This window comes from Triticum urartu, chromosome 3A, assembly GCF_056163025.1.
Source record: "Triticum urartu cultivar PI428250 chromosome 3A, HENAU_Tu73, whole genome shotgun sequence".
NCBI lineage: Eukaryota > Viridiplantae > Streptophyta > Magnoliopsida > Poales > Poaceae > Triticum > Triticum urartu.
Genome location: NC_141875.1, coordinates 342149764 through 342168647, shown reverse-complemented (window position 1 = coordinate 342168647; position 18884 = coordinate 342149764). Strand labels below are relative to the sequence as shown.

Sequence of the window (18884 nt, the reverse complement as noted above, 5' to 3'; positions counted from 1 at the left end):
TCTGGAAAGATGGCAAAGCATATAACAAAACATATGTAGAGCTCAGGGGCATATCATGCACACAATAATCATGGCAAAAATGACAAATAGCTATTTGGAGCAGCAAATCTGACAATTATACCAAATAGCACTCTTCCAATAGCATTTCGGGCATCAAGATGAACTCAAATGAAAATGATACACTGAGATGAAATGATGTACTCTCTAAGATGAACATTTTGATATGCTATATGCCCAAAACGGATCTACGGATGCAAAGTTACGGCACGACGAACATAGCAAAATAGTTAGGGTTTGAGGCAAAAAGTCAACCGAGATATTTTTAGATCTGAGATTTGCACGCAATCCGAGGTTCGTCCTCGAGCTCGCTGGAGAGGGAGTTGGCCGCCGGAGGAGGAGGGACGTCGAGGAGGCGGTGGCGGGCGCGGAAGCCGAGGGCGGCGAGCGGCGGATCCGGCGCGACGGCGGAGCTGCAGGCGCCGTGGCGGGGCGAGGACGGCCGGGTCGGGCGACGGCTTGGCGACGGCGGCGCGGGCCACCGAAGCTGGTCCCTCGCCGGGGCTGGAGGCAACGGGCGGCGGGGCGCTGCGGAGGTGGCGGCCCGGATCGGCGTGGGGAGAGGGCCGGCGTTGGGCCTGCGGGCCCGCGTCGGTGGGAGGCGGCGAAGAGGTCCCCTCGGGGACACGTTTTGACGCCCCCAATTTGACCGTACACTAATCATGCACGCAAATGTGTACGATCAAGATCAAGGACTCACGGGAAGATATCACAACACAACTCTACAAATAAAATAAGTCATACAAGCATCATATTACAAGCCAGGGGCCTCGAAGGCTCGAATACAAGAGCTCAATCATAGATGAGTCAGCGGAAGCAACAATATCTGAGTACAGACATAAGTTAAACAAGTTTGCCTTAAGAAGGCTAGCACAAACTGGGATACAGATCGAAAGAGGCGCAGGCCTCCTGCCTGGGATCCTCCTAACTACTCCTGGTCGTCGTCAGCGGGCATCACGTAGTAGTAGGCACCTCCGGTGTAGTAGGAGTCGTCGTCGAAGGTGGCGTCTGGCTCCTGGGCTCCAACATCTGGTTGCGACAACCAGGTAGAAGGGATAGGGGGAAAAGAGGGAGAAAGCAACCGTGAGTACTCATCCAAAGTACTCGCAAGCAAGGAGCTATACTACATATGTATGCATTGGTATCAAATGGAATAAGGGTATCATATGTGGACTGAACTGCAGAAAGCCGGAATAAGGGGGGATAGCTAGTCCTTTCGAAGACTACGCTTCTGGCAGCCTCCGTCTTGCAGCATGTAGAAGAGATTAGACTGAAGTCCTCCAAGTAGCATCGCATAGCATAACCCTAACCGTTGATCCTCCCCTCGTCGCCCTGTGAGAGAGCGATCACCGGTTGTATCTGGCACTTGGAAGGGTGTGTTTTATTAAGTATCCGGTTCTAGTTGTCATAAGGTCAAGGTACAACTCCAAGTCGTCCTGTTACCGAAGATCACGGCTATTCGAATAGATTAACTTCCCTGCAGGGGTGCACCACATAACCCAACACGCTCGATCCCATTTGGCCGGACACACTTTCCTGGGTCATGCCCGGCCTCGGAAGATCAACACGTCGCAGCCCCACCTAGGCACAACAGAGAGGCCAGCACGCCGGTCTAAACCTAAGCGCACAGGGGTCTGGGCCCATCGCCCGTAGCACACCTGCACGTTGCGTACGCGGCCGGAGAGCAGACCTAGCAACCTCCATTACAAAGGAAGTCACGTTACGCGGTCCAACCCGGCGTGCGCCGCTCAGTCGCTGGCGTCACGAAGTGCTTCGGCTGATACCACGACGTCGAGTGCCCATAACTGTCCCCGCGTAGATGGTTAGTGCGTATAGGCCAGTAGCCAGACTCAGATCAAATACCAAGATCTCGTTAAACGTGTTAAGTATCTGCGAACATCGACCAGGGCCAGGCCCACCTCTCTCCTAGGTGGTCTCAACCTGCCCTGTCGCTCCGCCTCAAAGTACCGTCGGGGGCCGTCGGGAACCCAGGCCCACCTCTACCAGGATGGAGCCACCTGCCCCTTCAGCCCCCATCTCCGAACAGTATCACAGGCAATGTAACTGTGTAAAGTATATCGTATATGCCCGTGATCACCTCCCGAAGTGATCACGGCCCAGTAGTATAGCATGGCAGACGGACAAGAGTGTAGGGCCACTAATGGAACACTAGCATCCTATACTAAGCAGTAGGATAGCAGGTAATGGTAACAACAGTAGTAGCAAGGACAGGCTATGCATCAGGATAGGAATAACGGAAAGCAATAACATGCTACACTACTCTAATGCAAGCAGTATAGGGAAAAGAGTAGGCGATATCTGGTGATCAAAGGGGGGGCTTGCCTGGTTGCTCTGGCAAGAGAGAGGGGTCGTCGATGTAGTCGTACTGGGTAGCAGCGGCGTCGGTCTCGGTGTCTAGCGCGAGAAGAGGGGGAAGAAACAATAAATATAATGCAAGCATATGCATAGTGATGCATGACATGACAAGTAACGGCGTTAGAGGTGCCCTAACGCGGTAGTAGGTGATACCGGTGAAGGGGGATGACATCCGGGAAAGTATCCCCGGTGTTTCGTGTTTTCGGGCAGAGGAGCCGGAGGGGGAAAGTTGCGAGTTTGACATGTTAGGGGTGCGTGGCGGACGAACGGGCTGCGTATCCGGGTTCGTCTCATCGTTCTGAGCAACTTTCATGTACAAAGTTTTTTCATCTGAGCTACGGTTTATTTTATATTAATTTTAGAAGACTTAATTTCATTTTTAGGATTTATTTAATTATTTAAATTCAACATTATCCGGAACAGTGCATGCTGACGTCAGCATGACGTCAGCAGTCAACAGAGGCGTTGACTGGTCAACTGACGTGTGGGTCCCATTCGTCATTGACTGATTAGTCTAATTAGGGTTTAATTAAACTATCTACTTAATTAGTTTAATTAAACATGATTAATTAACTTAATTAATTCATTAACTATTTTAATTATTAATTAATTAATTTTTAGTTAATTATTTAATTATATATTTATTTTTATTTCGTTTTTTTATTAAAACGTTCTGGGGCTGGGGCCCCCATGTCATTGGCCCCAGGGGGCCTTGCGGGTTTCGGGCGCATGGCCGCGCGGTTGTTGCCCGAACGGGCGCGGGCGCAACGGTGCCCAGCACCCGCTCTTTCGGGCGCACCACAGGGGCGGGCGGAGCCGGCAGATCGCCGGAGCAGGGGGGTCCGCGGGCGAGCGGCGCAGGAGAAGGCAGGGCGGCGAGCGTCGCCGGCGAGGTCGAGATCCGGCGGAGAGGTTCGGTGCGGCGACCCTGGAGGAGCGGGACGGCGAGACAGCGACGGGGTTGCCGCCGGCAACGGCGCACGGCGACAGAGGCGAAGGAACCGGGGCGAGGAGCTCCTCTCCTGTGTGCGTGTGTGTGTGGTGTGGTGGCGGCGGGTGAGTGAGACGAGGGGAGAGTGGGGGGGAAGTGGGGATCGGGTGAGGGTTAGGGTTCGGGGGGAGTGGGGAGTGGGGAATTATGGGGAGTGGGGGGAGGCCGGTTGGGCCTGCGGCCGAATGGGCCGGCCTGCTGGGCCGAAGCCCAGTGGGGGGCCTTCTCTTTCTTTTCTTTTTTTGTTTGTTTTTCCCCTTTGTATTTTCTTTCACTATTTCTTTTCTGTTTTAATTCATTTAAAAGCAGTTAGGCATTTTATAAAAATGTGTTTACTTCACCATAATTACCGATGCGATAATAGACATAGCCCAAACATTTTATTTTTAATATTTGAAAACTTTCATTGTCGACTTTAAATTTAAGCTTGAATTTGACACGGTTTCGAATTATCCCGAGATTAGTAACAGTAATCGCAGATGTCATGGCATCATTAGGAGAGTTTTACTGTAGCCAAATTATCCGGGCGTTACAAATCTCCCCCACTACAAGAAATCTCGTCCCGAGATTTAGGAGGTAGAAGGAAACAACATGGGGTATTCATCACGTAGGCGATCCTCGCGTTCCCAAGTGGCTTCGTCTTCAGAGTGATTCGACCACTGGACTTTGAGGAATTTGATCGCCTTCTGATGTGTGCAGCGTTCAGCTTGGTTAAGGATGCGGACCGGATGCTCTTTATAAGAGAGGTCCTGTTGCAATTCGAGCACTTCATGATCCACCGCTCGGATTGGATCCTTGAAGCAACGGCGGAGTTGTGACACATGGAACACATCGTGAACCTGAGAAAGGTTCGGCGGAAGCTCCAGTTGATATGCCACCTTTCCACGCCTTTCGAGAATAGTGAAAGGACCGATATAGCGAGGAGCTAGCTTGCCCTTGATCCTGAAGCGGTGAGCACCCTTCATTGGTGTAACTCGAAGATAAGCCTTTTCGCCAGGTTGATAGACCATGTCTTGGTGATGACGGTCATACTGACTTTTCTGACATGACTGAGCAGTCTTGAGATTCTCGCGAATAATGCGAACTTGTTCTTCGGCCTGTTGGATAATATCCGGACCAAAGAGTGGACGTTCCCCAGTTTCTGACCAGTTCAGAGGGGTTCGACACTTTCGTCCATATAGCACTTCGAAGGGGGACATCTTCAGACTAGCTTGATAGCTATTATTATAAGAGAACTCGGCATATGGAAGAGATTCCTCCCATTTCTTGCCGAATGAGATTACACAAGCTCGAAGCATGTCTTCGAGAACTTGGTTGACACGTTCAACCTGTCCTTGCGACTGAGGATGAAACGCAGTACTGAACGACAGATGAGTTCCCATAGCTTCTTGGAAACTCGCCCAAAACCTTGAAGTGAATAAGCTGCCACGGTCTGAACTGATAACCAGTGGAATACCATGAAGTGAAACAATTCTGCCCATGTAGAGAGTAGCAAGCTGACTAGCAGTGATTGTCTCTTTGACCGCCAGAAAATGTGCAACTTTAGAGAGCCGGTCAATGACGACAAGAATAGCATCATTACCTTTCTGCGACTTGGGAAATCCAGTGACGAAGTCCATCTCAACATGGTCCCATTTCCATTCAGGAATAGAGATAGGTTGCAGAGTTCTGGCAGGCCTTTGATGCTCTGCTTTGATTCGGCGACAAACGTCACACTCAGCAACATAACGAGCAATGTCCTGCTTCATATTAGACCACCAGAATCTTTAACGAATATCCTGGTACATCTTCGTACTACCAGGATGGATGGACAGAGGCATATCATGAGCTTCTTGCATAACCCTTTTAGTCTTATCCAGGTTTTTCTTCGAACATGGTACCACTAGGCGGCCTTTGAAATACAAGGCGCCATCGTCGGCGATAGTGAAGAATGAGGGCTTTCCTTCTGCTAGATGGCGTTTAATCTTATGGACCTCAGAGTCATAACCTTGAATAGTCTTTATACCAGCTACGAGATCTGGTACGACAGTCAGGGTATTTAGAGAACCCTTAGTAATAACAAGAAGATTCATCTTGCGGAATTCCGGGGAAGGGGGAGCGAGTGCTCCAGGAGGAACAATATGGAGATTCAGCTTTCTAAATTCTTCGACAAGCGAGGGCTGAACTTTATGAACCTGGAGGTGGTTGCAGTAAGACTTGCGGCTCAAGGCATCGGCCATTACATTAGCCTTGTCGGGGGTATAAGATATACCCACATCAAAGTCTGCAACAGTCTCCATCCATCTCTGCTGACGGAGGTTCAGATCTGGCTGAGTAAACAGATACTTCAGACTTTGGTGATCGGTGAAGATCTCTCAACGATTACCGAGAAGGTAGTGTCGCCACTGCTTCAGTGAATGAATGACGGCAGCAAGCTCGAGGTCGTGAACTGGGTAGTTTTCTTCGTGAGGGCGCAGTTGACGAGAGGCATAAGCAATCACTCTGCGCTCTTGCATTAGGACACAACCTAATCCTTGACGGGAAGCGTCGCAGTAAATGACGAAGTCCTTCTTAGTATCAGGTGGTGCAAGCACGGGGGCAGAAGTCAACTTGTCTTTGAGCGCCTGGAAACTTTCCTGACACTTGTCTGTCCATTCGAACTTGACACCCTTATGCAACAGATTAGTCAGAGGCCTGGCAATCTTGGAGAAGTTCTCGATGAATCGACGGCAATAGCTGGCGAGACCGAGAAAACTTCGGACTTGCTTGACATTCTTCGGAGGAGTCCAATCGAGAATAGCCTGAACTCGTTCAGGGTTGACGGCAATACCATCCTTGGAGATGACATGCCCAAGATAGGTTACTTCGGGGAGCCAGAATTCACACTTGGAATACTTAGCATACAGTTGGTGATCTCGAAGCTTTTCTAGCACCAGACGAAGATGTCTAGCATGTTCTTCCTCGTTCTTGGAAAATACAAGGATATCGTCCAGATAAACCACGACGAACTTGTCGAGGTAATCCATGAATATATAGTTCATCAGACGAGAGAAGGTGGCGGGAGCATTCGTTAAGCCGAATGACATGACGGTGTACTCGTATGATCCATACCGAGTCACGAAGGCGGTTTTTGGGATGTCCTCCTCACGAACACGGATCTGGTGGTAACCCAACCTCAAGTCGAGTTTGGAGAACACTGATGAGCCAGCCAGTTGATCATAAAGATCATTGATCCGAGGAAGAGGGTATTTATTCTGAATGGTAGCTTGGTTTATAGGACGGTAGTCTTGGACCAATCGGTTTGTCCCATCCTTCTTCCTAACAAAAAGAGAAGGTGCTCCCCAAGGAGGGCAACTTGGGCGAATGAAACCTTTGACAAGAGATTTGTCGATTTCCTCCTTAAGCTCAATGAGTTCATGCGGCGGCATCTTATAGGGTCGTTTAGCTATAGGGGTGGTGCCGGGTTTCAAGTCGATGATGAACTCGACAGCTCTAGCAGGGGGAATCCCTGGAAGTTCTTCTGGGAAGACGTCTTGGAATTCATGAACGACGGGAATGTTTTCAATGCCCTCGAGTGGCGCAGCGTTCAACGCGTTCAAGACATAAAGTCGTGCCTCGGCGTTCTGAACTAGATGAGCTTGGTAAGCTATTATTTCGTCAGAAGGGTGTAGCAGATGGACGACCTTAGTGGCGCAAACTATAGAAGCAGTATGCGCTTTCAACCAATCCATTCCCAGAATGAGGTCGATGTTAGAAGACTTCAGGATAATGGGAGAGGCATAGAATTCCAGCCCTTCAATTTCCACGGGGACATCGATGCCAACCAGTGAGGTTTGACATTGTCCCACGGGGTTTTTTTACCAATACCGAAGTGTTCATCTCCTCACATTTAACGTCATGCTTGTATGCAAAATCTTCTGACATGAATGAATGCGATGCTCCTGAATCGAATAAAACGGATGCTGGTACTGAATTTACGAGGAGTGTACCCATCACAGTAGCAGGCTGGTCTTGAGCTTCGTTGAGATCAACGTGGTTGGCATGAACACGACCATAAGACTTGGCACTGTTGTTGCGGGGCTGGTTGCTTCCACGGCCAGTTGCGGGAAGGGACAGTTGATTCTGATTCTGATTGCAGTTCCTGGCAAGGTGACCTGGTTGACCACACTTGTAGCACAGACCATTATTAGGAGTGGGAACAGGAGCTTGTAGTGGTGGAGCTGGAAGTCTTGGCTGCCTAGTTGGAGGAGCAGGCAGACGAGGTGCAGCATAGGTCTGCCTTGGGGCAGGTGCATTCGGCTGGTACATGCTGTTGGGAATCCATATCTTGCACTTCTGCGAAGATGGGCCCGAAGATGAGCCCGTGTCACGGTTGCGCCTGTGAGAGCCCTGGTATTCCTGCAGACCAGTTTCGACATTGATGGCCTTGTTCACCAGGGTGGCGAAATCAGCAAAGTCATGCACTAGAAGTGCGAGCTTGATGTCAGCTTGAAGGCCATCACGGAACTTCTCCTGTCTGCGTGCATCAGTTGCAATGTCCTCTTCAGCATAGCAGGACAAGTCCAGAAACTCCCGCTAATAAGCTTCAACAGTCTTGTTGCCTTGGGTGAGGTTGCGGAACTCACGCTTCTTCCGGTCCATGACTCCCTGAGGAATGAAGCAAGCTCGAAAGGCAGCTTGGAAGTCTGGCCAGGTGATGATTGTTCCAGCTGGCAGAGTACTCCTGTGGCTGTCCCACCATTGAGCCGCGGGTCCCTTCAAGAAGAAGGAAGCAAAGGTGACATAGCTGGCAGGGGCTACATCAGCAGACTCCATCTCATAGGTGATGTCACGGAGCCAGTCATCAGCATCCAGAGGCTGAGTTGAGTTGCGGTACACAGTTGGGTTCAGGCACATGAAATCCTGCAGAGTTACTGGGGTTGGCTGCTGGTTTATATTGGGGCGAGGAAACTGAGCCATCATATTCTCCATGAACTGGCGATTCATCTCAAGCTGTTGGATCATACCAGTCATGTACTCAGGCGGTGGTGGGGCGTTGCCACCACGACCACGACCACCTGGTCTAACCATCCTGCTAATATATAACAGGGGTAGTTCAGCATTGAGAAATTTGCAAAGACGAGAATCATTCATGATGAAACATGCACAACGAAAGCAGCACGATAGATACTACATAGTAGTCGGCATATCTTACAAAAGAGATCATGCATAGAGTTCGTTACACAGAGTTCGGTACACAGGCTAAGACATCATAGGCAGCACGCAGGCTCGCGACGAATGCATCTAACACTAATAAGCAAGCCCTCATCAGTCCCAGGTGGAACTGTGGAGGTAGGTGTAGCCTAACAGCTGGTAGTGACGTGAAGGGAAGACCTCCACGCGATTAGCCTGGGGTCCGCGGATACTCTGGTGCGGAACCCGATGCGCAGGTGGCAGGAGAGGACCAAGTGCAGGAGAGTAGCCTCCCACATCTGGCCAGTCGACACCCTGGGGCATCACGGTCCGGGCAGGGTAGATCGCAGAACGCGACAGATCACCAGAGCGGACAGAGGGGTGCAACAGCGTCAGAGCACGATACAGGTGCTGACGGGTAGTGTACAACTCATGGAGAAGAGCTCGGTTAGCTCTATCCAGCCCATCAGCATGCAGAACCAGGTTCTGATGGTAGAAGGGCTCTCGGGTGACAGTGGAGTAGGCAGCAGTGTAGTATCCCTCCACACCAACATCGGATGCGATAGCAATGTGCCTGAAGGGGAGGTATCCAACTCCTGATACTCTCCACGAAGACGTGTCAGAGCAGCATAAGCAACATCGTGGACCGCCATATCGATAGTCACTCCAACACCATGAGAAGTGTGCAGCACAGTAGTGGAGTCATACTCCCGAGAGTAGAGGTGGACGATGGCACGGTACTGCTCTTGGTTGAAGTCCTGATACTCCTCATAGACGGTGTACTCAGGGTGCCAGCGATAACCCAGATAGGTCATCATCTCCACTAACACAGCAGGTGATCCTGAGGCACCAATGGCCGTCGTGTGGCGCACGACCTGCCTCGTGGGTTCCATCTGAAAACAAAGATGTTTTCACAGGAGTCAAATGACAATGTGGATAATGTTCAATTACTACTCTAAAGAATAACTAGGGCTTATCCAACTTTGGGGTGAACGTGGTCATGGGATCCTAGTGTTAGAGTTAGTAAAATCGTTTAACCCGAGTAGGAGAGAGTTCAGTGTCCCAGAGTAAGGATCGAGGAGTAAAAGATCCTAACACCACCCAATGGCGACGTGGGCCCGTAAGGCACACAACCATGTTAGTAAAAGTTTTTGTAATGTCTAGACTCAACTTCGGCCAAGGAGTGTGGAAGGGGGATTCCTACAGGCAGTCGGCTCTGATACCAACTTTTGACGCCCCCGATTTGACCGTACACTAATCATGCACGCAAATGTGTACGATCAAGATCAAGGACTCACGGGAAGATATCACAACACAACTCTACAAATAAAATAAGTCATACAAGCATCATATTACAAGCCAGGGGCCTCAAAGGCTTGAATACAAGAGCTCAATCATAGACGAGTCAGCGGAAGCAACAATATCTGAGTACAGACATAAGTTAAACAAGTTTGCCTTAAGAAGGCTAGCACAAACTGGGATACAGATCGAAAGAGGCGCAGGCCTCCTGCCTGGGATCCTCCTAACTACTCCTGGTCGTCGTCAGCGGGCATCACGTAGTAGTAGGCACCTCCGGTGTAGTAGGAGTCGTCGTCGAAGGTGGCGTCCGGCTCCTGGGCTCCAACATCTGGTTGCGACAACCAGGTAGAAGGGATAGGGGGAAAAGAGGGAGAAAGCAACCGTGAGTACTCATCCAAAGTACTCGCAAGCAAGGAGCTATACTACATATGTATGCATTGGTATCAAATGGAATAAGGGTATCATATGTGGACTGAACTGCAGAAAGCCGGAATAAGGGGGGATAGCTAGTCCTTTCGAAGACTACGCTTCTGGCAGCCTCCGTCTTGCAGCATGTAGAAGAGATTAGACTGAAGTCCTCCAAGTAGCATCGCATAGCATAACCCTAACCGCTGATCCTCCCCTCGTCGCCCTGTGAGAGAGCGATCACCGGTTGTATCTGGCACTTGGAAGGGTGTGTTTTATTAAGTATCCGGTTCTAGTTGTCATAAGGTCAAGGTACAACTCCAAGTCGTCCTGTTACCGAAGATCACGGCTATTCGAATAGATTAACTTCCCTGCAGGGGTGCACCACATAACCCAACACGCTCGATCCCATTTGGCCGGACACACTTTCCTGGGTCATGCCCGGCCTCGGAAGATCAACACGTCGCAGCCCCACCTAGGCATAACAGAGAGGCCAGCACGCCGATCTAAACCTAAGCGCACAGGGGTCTGGGCCCATCGCCCATAGCACACCTGCACGTTGCGTACGCGGCCGGAGAGCAGACCTAGCAACCTCCATTACAAAGGAAGTCACGTTACGCGGTCCAACCCGGCGCGCGCCGCTCAGTCGCTGGCGTCACGAAGTGCTTCGGCTGATACCACGACGTCGAGTGCCCATAACTGTCCCCGCGTAGATGGTTAGTGCGTATAGGCCAGTAGCCAGACTCAGATCAAATACCAAGATCTCGTTAAACGTGTTAAGTATCTGCGAACATCGACCAGGGCCAGGCCCACCTCTCTCCTAGGTGGTCTCAACCTGCCCTGTCGCTCCGCCTCAAAGTAACCGTCGGGGGCCGTCGGGAACCCAGGCCCACCTCTACCGGGATGGAGCCACCTGCCCCTTCAGCCCCCATCTCCGAACAGTATCACAGGCAATGTAACTGTGTAAAGTATATCGTATATGCCCGTGATCACCTCCCGAAGTGATCACGGCCCAGTAGTATAGCATGGCAGACGGACAAGAGTGTAGGGCCACTGATGGAACACTAGCATCCTATACTAAGAAGTAGGATAGCAGGTAATGGTAACAACAGTAGTAGCAAGGACAGGCTATGCATCAGGATAGGAATAACGGAAAGCAATAACATGCTACACTACTCTAATGCAAGCAGTATAGGGAAAAGAGTAGGCGATATCTGGTGATCAAAGGGGGGGCTTGCCTGGTTGCTCTGGCAAGAGAGAGGGGTCGTCGATGTAGTCGTACTGGGTAGCAGCGGCGTCGGTCTCGGTGTCTAGCGAGAGAAGAGGGGGAAGAAACAATAAATATAATGCAAGCATATGCATAGTGATGCATGACATGACAAGTAACGGCGTTAGAGGTGCCCTAACGCGGTAGTAGGTGATACCGGTGAAGGGGGATGACATCCGGGAAAGTATCCCCGGTGTTTCGTGTTTTCGGGCAGAGGAGCCGGAGGGGGAAAGTTGCGAGTTTGACATGTTAGGGGTGCGTGGCGGACGAACGGGCTGCGTATCCGGGTTCGTCTCATCGTTCTGAGCAACTTTCATGTACAAAGTTTTTTCATCTGAGCTACGGTTTATTTTATATTAATTTTAAAAGACTTAATTTCATTTTTAGGATTTATTTAATTATTTAAATTCAACATTATCCGGAACAGTGCATGCTGACGTCAGCATGACGTTAGCATGACGTCAGCAGTCAACAGAGGCGTTGACTGGTCAACTAACGTGTGGGTCCCATTCGTCATTGACTGATTAGTCTAATTAGGGTTTAATTAAACTATCTACTTAATTAGTTTAATTAAACAAGATTAATTAACTTAATTAATTCATTAACTATTTTAATTATTAATTAATTAATTTTTAATTAATTATTTAAATATATATTTATTTTTATTTCGTTTTTTATTAAAACGTTCTGGGGCTGGGGCCCCCATGTCATTGGCCCCAGGGGGCCTTGCGGGTTTCGGGCGCATGGCCGCGCGGTTGTCGCCCGAACGGGCGCGGGCGCAACGGTGCCCAGCACCCGCTCTTTCGGGCGCACCACAGGGGCGGGCGGAGCCGGCAGATCGCCAGAGCAGGGGGGTCCACGGGCGAGCAGCGCAGGAGAAGGCAGGGCGGCGAGCGTCGCCGGCGAGGTCGAGATCCGGCGGAGAGGTTCGGTGCGGCGACCCTGGAGGAGCGGGACGGCGAGATGGCGACGGGGTTGCCGCCGGCAACGGCGCACGGCGACAGAGGCGAAGGAACCGGGGCGAGGAGCTCCTCTCCTGTGTGCGTGTGTGTGTGGTGTGGTGGCGGCGGGTGAGTGAGACGAGGGGAGAGTGGGGGGGGAGTGGGGATCGGGTGAGGGTTAGGGTTCGGGGGGAGTGGGGAGTTATGGGGAGTGGGGGGAGGCCGGTTGGGCCTGCGGCCGAATGGGCGGCCTGCTGGGCCGAAGCCCAGTGGGGGGCCTTCTCTTTCTTTTCTTTTTTTTGTTTGTTTTTCCCCTTTGTATTTTCTTTCACTATTTCTTTTCTGTTTTAATTCATTTAAAAGCAGTTAGGCATTTTATAAAAATGTGTTTACTTCACCATAATTACCGATGCAATAATAGACATAGCCCGAACATTTTATTTTTAATATTTGAAAACTTTCATTGTCGACTTTAAATTTAAGCTTGAATTTGACACGGTTTCGAATTATCCCGAGATTAGTAACAGTAATCGCAGATGTCATGGCATCATTAGGAGAGTTTTACTGTAGCCAAATTATCCGGGTGTTACACACGTGGCGGCGAGTGATAGGTCGGCGGTGGCGGCGGACAACGTCCGGCCGTCCGGATTTTTGTCCGGCGGCTGGAGGAGGAGGGGGACTAGGGTTTAACCCGTGATTTTGAAAGGGGGATATATATATATATATATATATATATATATATATATATATATATATATATATATAGGCATAGAGGGAGCTAGGAGAGTCCAAATGAGGTGCGGTTTTCGGCCACGCGATCGTGATCGAACGCTCTAGATGATGGAGAGGGTTTTGGTGGGTTTTGGGCCAAATTGGAGGGGTGTTGGGCTGCAACACACACGAGGCCTTTTCGGTCCCTCGGTTAACTGTTGGAGCATCAAACGAAGTCCAAATGGTACGAAACTTGACAGGCGGTCTACCGGTAGTAAACCAAGGCCGCTTGGCAAGTCTCGGTCCAATCCGGAAATGTTTAATCCCCACACACGAAAGAAAGGTAGAAATGACCACCGGAGGAGAACGGAGCGCCGAAATGCAAAACGGACAACAGGGAAAATGCTCGAATGCATGAGACGAACACGTATGCAAATGCAATGCACATGATGACATGATATGAGATGCATGACAACAATAACAACACACGGAGACAAAAGCCCAAACCCGAGAAAATAAAATAACTTAACGCCGGAAACGGCAAGAGTTGGATTACATATTAGGTAAATCATATCCGGGGTGTTACAAGCAGTCTACTGCACTGACGCCGCCATGTCGAGCTCCTCTGTCCTCTGCTCAGAGCCCTCCTATTCGTCTCTCTCGACGCCGAAGCCCTTCCCCTTGATCTCCTTGCCCACGTCCTACTACACTAGAGTCGTTTCCAGCGTCGCTCATCTCGGCCTACTCTCTGTCGTCCTCCTACTACACTGACGCTGCAATGGTGTGCACACTGCTTTCTTGTGTCCTCTGCCTCCGTGCACACTGAAGTTCGCCGCGCCACCGATAGGGTCAATCATCTTGGCCTCCTCTCTCTCGCCCTACTACACCGGAGTCATTTCCGGTGTCGATCATCTCGGCCTCCTCTCTCGTCCACTACACTGACGATACCATGGCGCGGGCACTGCATTCTCCTCCTCCTCTGTGATAGAGGCTAAGGTGTCCCGATGTTTCGATGAGATGGTGGCTATCGTTTTCTGTGGGAGTCGACCTTGACGATCCGACTACGAACGTGAGAGACGTCGCGCCTTAGCAATCGCTAAACCAACTTTCGAGGGTTATTGACCACGCCGGAGCACGATCAACCTGACCACGAGGGTCTGTTTCCTACGAGCAAACGAAGAACAAGCAAGAAACTGAGATTGCAATCGGGATATTGCGAATATAAGATGAAAGCTTTATTGATCAAGGTGGGGTTCTGTGACGTCTTGGTCTGGTCGTTGGACACAAACGAAGTATGCGAAGTTGCAGCTATGGCGAACTTTTAATCTAAACAAAACCCAAAGTCTAAACGATGCCCTAAGGGCTGTATATATGGAGGAAGAGGGGGGGAATTTCGTGGCCCTTGAGGGTGGGGTCCGAAACCAACCCTAACTCTTGTTTCCCCACACATACGGACTCTAAAAATAGCCTATACTTAAGTATTTCGAAATTACATGGGCCTGGCCCATTAATAAGGTGACGCAGCACCTAGAATAGCCTATGGACGAATATTATGAAGTGGCATCTTGTATATTTCGTCCAAGGCTTCATGCACTCCTTATGGCGGCTTCAAAGTCCTGAAATCATCACTTGTAACTCCGTTCTTGATCCCCTTGCGCATGCCATCAACTCCATGCGTGTTCTTGCTCCAATGTTCATCCTTCTCCAAGCTAGGCCCTTCATTTGTAAGCAAAACAAATGTATCCAATTTAGGCAGCATCATAATCTCATGAACATTAGAATCATTACCAAGAAACGAAAGTACCTGGTAATTTAATTGGCGTGCGCGAGCTCTAGTAATTGGTCCAGTATATGTAACAGTAGGGGCTGTGGGTGTAACAATGGTATTGATGTCCTCATCATCCTCCCCTTCTTGAAATGAAGTCGTCCTCGACGGAAGCGCATCTTCCTCACCCAAATAAGGCTTCAAATCTGCAATGTTAAAAGTGGGACTAACCCCAAAATCTACAGGTAGCTCAAGTTTATATGCATTATCATTTATTTTCTCTAACACCTTAAAAGGACCATCAGCACGTGGCATTAGCTTTGATTTGCGCAGATTAGGAAATCTATCTTTACGCAAATGTAACCAAACAAGATCTCCAGGCGCAAACACAACATGTTTTCTACCCTTATCTCCAGCAAGTTTATATTTAGCATTCATACGCTCAATGTTTTCCTTAGTTAACTCATGCATTTTTAAAATCAATTCAGAACGTTCTTTAGCATCAAAATTAACCTTCTCTGAAGATGGATGAGGCAACAAATCAATAGGTGCACGAGGTAGGAAACCATACACAATTTCAAAAGGGCACATCTTAGTAGTAGAATGCAATGAACGATTATAAGCAAATTCAATATGAGGCAAGCATTCTTCCCACATTTTCTTGTTATTCTTCAAAACAGCCCTAAGCATAGTAGACAATGTTCTATTGACTACTTCAGTTTGTCCATCAGTTTGGGGGTGACAAGTAGTACTAAAAAGCAGCTTAGTCCCCAACTTAGCCCATAAACATCTCCAAAAGTGGCTAAGAAATTTAGTATCACGATCTGAAACAATAGTATTTGGCACACCATGTAAGCGAATAATTTCACGAAAGAACAAATCAGCAACATTAACAGCATCATCGCTTTTATGACATGGTATAAAGTGTGCCATTTTCGAGAACCTATACACGACAACAAATATGCTATCCCTCCCCTTCTTTGTTCGAGGTAAACCTAAAACAAAGTCCATAGATATATCCTCCCAAGGAACACTAGGTACAGGCAAAGGCATATATAAACCATGAGGATTGAGTCGTGACTTAGCTCTTTGACATGTAGTGCAGCGAGCAACAAAACGCTCAACATCCCGTCTCATCTTTGGCCAAAAGAAATGTGTAGCAAGTATATCCTCCGTCTTCTTGACGCCAAAATGTCCCATTAATCCTCCTCCATGCGCCTCCTGCAACAACAAAAGACGAACGGAGCTAGCTGGAATGCATAGCTTGTTAGCACGAAACACAAATCCATCGTTAAGAACGAACTTGTTCCAAGTTCTCCCTTCCTTACAATTCTGTAATACATCTTTAAATTTAGCATCATGAACATATTGATCTTTGATGGTCTCCAAACCAAATATTTTAAAGTCAAGTTGTGAAAGCATAGTATAACGACGAGACAAGGCATCAGCAATAACATTTTCTTTACCCTTCTTGTGTTTAATGACATAAGGGAAAGTCTCAATGAATTCAACCCATTTAGCATGTCTACGGTTCAGTTTTGCTTGACTTTTAATGTGTTTCAACGATTCATGATCAGAATGTATAACAAATTCCTTGGGCCATAAATAATGTTGCCATGTTTCTAAGGTCCGAACAAGAGCATATAATTCTTTATCATAAGTAGAATAGTTCAGACTAGGCCCACTCAATTTTTCAGAAAAGTATGCAACAGGTTTTCCATCTTGTAATAACACACCTCCTAATCCAATTCCACTAGCATCACATTCAAGCTCAAAAGTCTTATTGAAATTAGGAAGTTGGAGTAAAGGAGCATGTGTCAACTTATCTTTCAATACCGTGAAGGCTTCTTCTTGTGCGGTACCCCAAACAAAAGGCACATCCTTCTTTGTAAGCTCGTTGAGAGGTGCAGCAATGGTGCTGAAATCTCTCACAAAACGCCTATAGAAACCAGCGAGGCCAAGGAAACTCCTCACTTGTGTGACCGTTTTGGGCTGCGGCCAACTCTCAATAGCTTCAATCTTGGCTTTATCAACTTCAATTCCCTGTGGAGTAACAACATAGCCAAGAAAAGATACTCGGTCGGTGCAAAAGGTGCACTTTCCAAGGTTTCCAAACAAACGTGCATCACGTAGAGCAATAAAAACAGCACGTAAATGTTCCAAATGTTCCTCCAAAGATTTGCTATAAATCAATATGTCATCAAAGTAAACTACCACAAATCGTCCAATGAAAGCACGTAAAACTTCGTTCATTAACCTCATGAAAGTACTAGGTGCATTAGTTAACCCAAAAGGCATGACTAACCACTCATATAATCCAAACTTAGTTTTAAATGTTGTTTTCCATTCATCTCCCAATTTCATACGAATTTTATGGTATCCACTACGCAAATCAACTTTGGAGAATATTGTAGAGCCACTAAATTCATCAAGCATATCATCTAACCTAGGAATAGGATGACGATAACAAATAGTAATATTATTAATGCCTCTACAATCAACGCACATACGCGACGTACCATCCTTTTTCGGCACAAAAATGATAGGAACAGCACAAGGACTAAGGGATTCGCGTATATAACCTTTGTCGAGCAGTTCTTGTACTTGACGCATAATCTCCTTCGTCTCCTCTGGATTGGTATGGTATGGTGCACGGTTGGGTAGCGAAGCACCGGGAATTAAGTCAATTTGATGCTCAATCCCTCGAATAGGTGGTAATCCCGGTGGCACGTCTTGTGGAAAGACGTCAGCGAACTCCTGCAAAATGTTAGTGACAGCAGGGGGCAAAGAGGAAGGCACGTCCTCGAATGAAAATAATGCCTCTTTGCACACAAAAGCATAGCAAATAGATTTGCTAAAATCTAGCTCATCAATATCAGATTTGGTGGCAAGTAAACATGCACTTTTCAATTTAATTTCAGAAACAACAGTAGATGGTTTATTATTAGGCTTCATTTGGTGCTTAAATTCTTTTGCCACAATCTGATTTTCACTCTTATTTATCTCCTGTTTTGCTTTATTAGCTCTATTAATATCATCTTTCAAAATGGAATCAGGAGTCATAGGAAGCAAAGTAATATTTTCATCATTATGAACAAGAGCATACTGATTGTTTCTATCATGGTGTACAGAATTTTTATCAAATTGCCATGGTCTACCAAGTAATAAGGAACATGCTTGCATAGGTACCACATCACAATCAACATAATCAGCATATGTAGAGATACTAAAATGCACACGAACAGTACGTGTTACCTTAATCTTGCCGCTGTTGTTGAACCATTGGATGTAGTAAGGATGTGGATGTGGTCTTGTGGTGAGAGATAGCTTCTTCACCATCTCCATGCTAGCCAAGTTATTGCAGCTCCCTCCATCTATGATCACGCGAACAGAACGTTCCTTCACAACTCCCTTTGTATGGAACAAATTATGCCTCTGATTTTGCTCAGCTTGTGTAACCTGCACACTCAAAACACGTTGAGCAACTAAACATTCATACCTGTCAGCATCTTCAGGAGCCATGTATTGCGTCTCATGATCAGAATCGTCTCCACCGTGTTCGTCACGTGTAATAAGAGCCAAAGTCTCCTCATCATAGTCACTAGCGGACTCATACCCACCATCCTCAGTAACAATCATCACACGCTTAGATGGGCATTCTCTCGCATGATGACCTCCACCCTTGCAACGTCGAGAAATAATATCATGTGTTTGCCCTGTTGATGCCATGGATGAATAAGAGCTCTTTGCAGGCCCAGAAGGTGTGCTCTTGGAAGATAGTGGTGATTGTGCCTGCTTTATTGTATCACGGTTGGAGGTGGCAGCCGACGGAGGCGCCGGTGTAGCAGAACGTGTGGAAGTAGATGATGCACGTGGTGTCCATGATGAAGGTCGACCTGCAGAAAAGTTAGTCCGCGCCAA

The 18884-nt window shown here is 48.1% G+C and overlaps 1 protein-coding gene across 1 annotated transcript; it reads right to left on the bottom strand.

Moving 5' to 3' along the window:
• Positions 1-322: 322 nt before the first annotated feature.
• On the bottom strand, positions 323-18602 carry LOC147979657 (uncharacterized). The gene is made up of 3 exons (XM_087515293.1): positions 17546-18602; positions 17483-17486; positions 323-713 (listed from the first exon to the last, which is right to left on the bottom strand). Exons 1-3 carry the CDS (start codon positions 18600-18602, stop codon positions 323-325), a joined length of 1452 nt encoding a protein of 483 aa, XP_087371419.1.
• Positions 18603-18884: the final 282 nt, after the last annotated feature.

Excerpts from the sequence above, each read along its gene's own strand:
- LOC147979657 (XM_087515293.1), bottom strand. The coding sequence starts at position 18,602 with ATGATTGTTACTGAGGATGGTGGGTATGAGTCCGCTAGTGACTATGAT.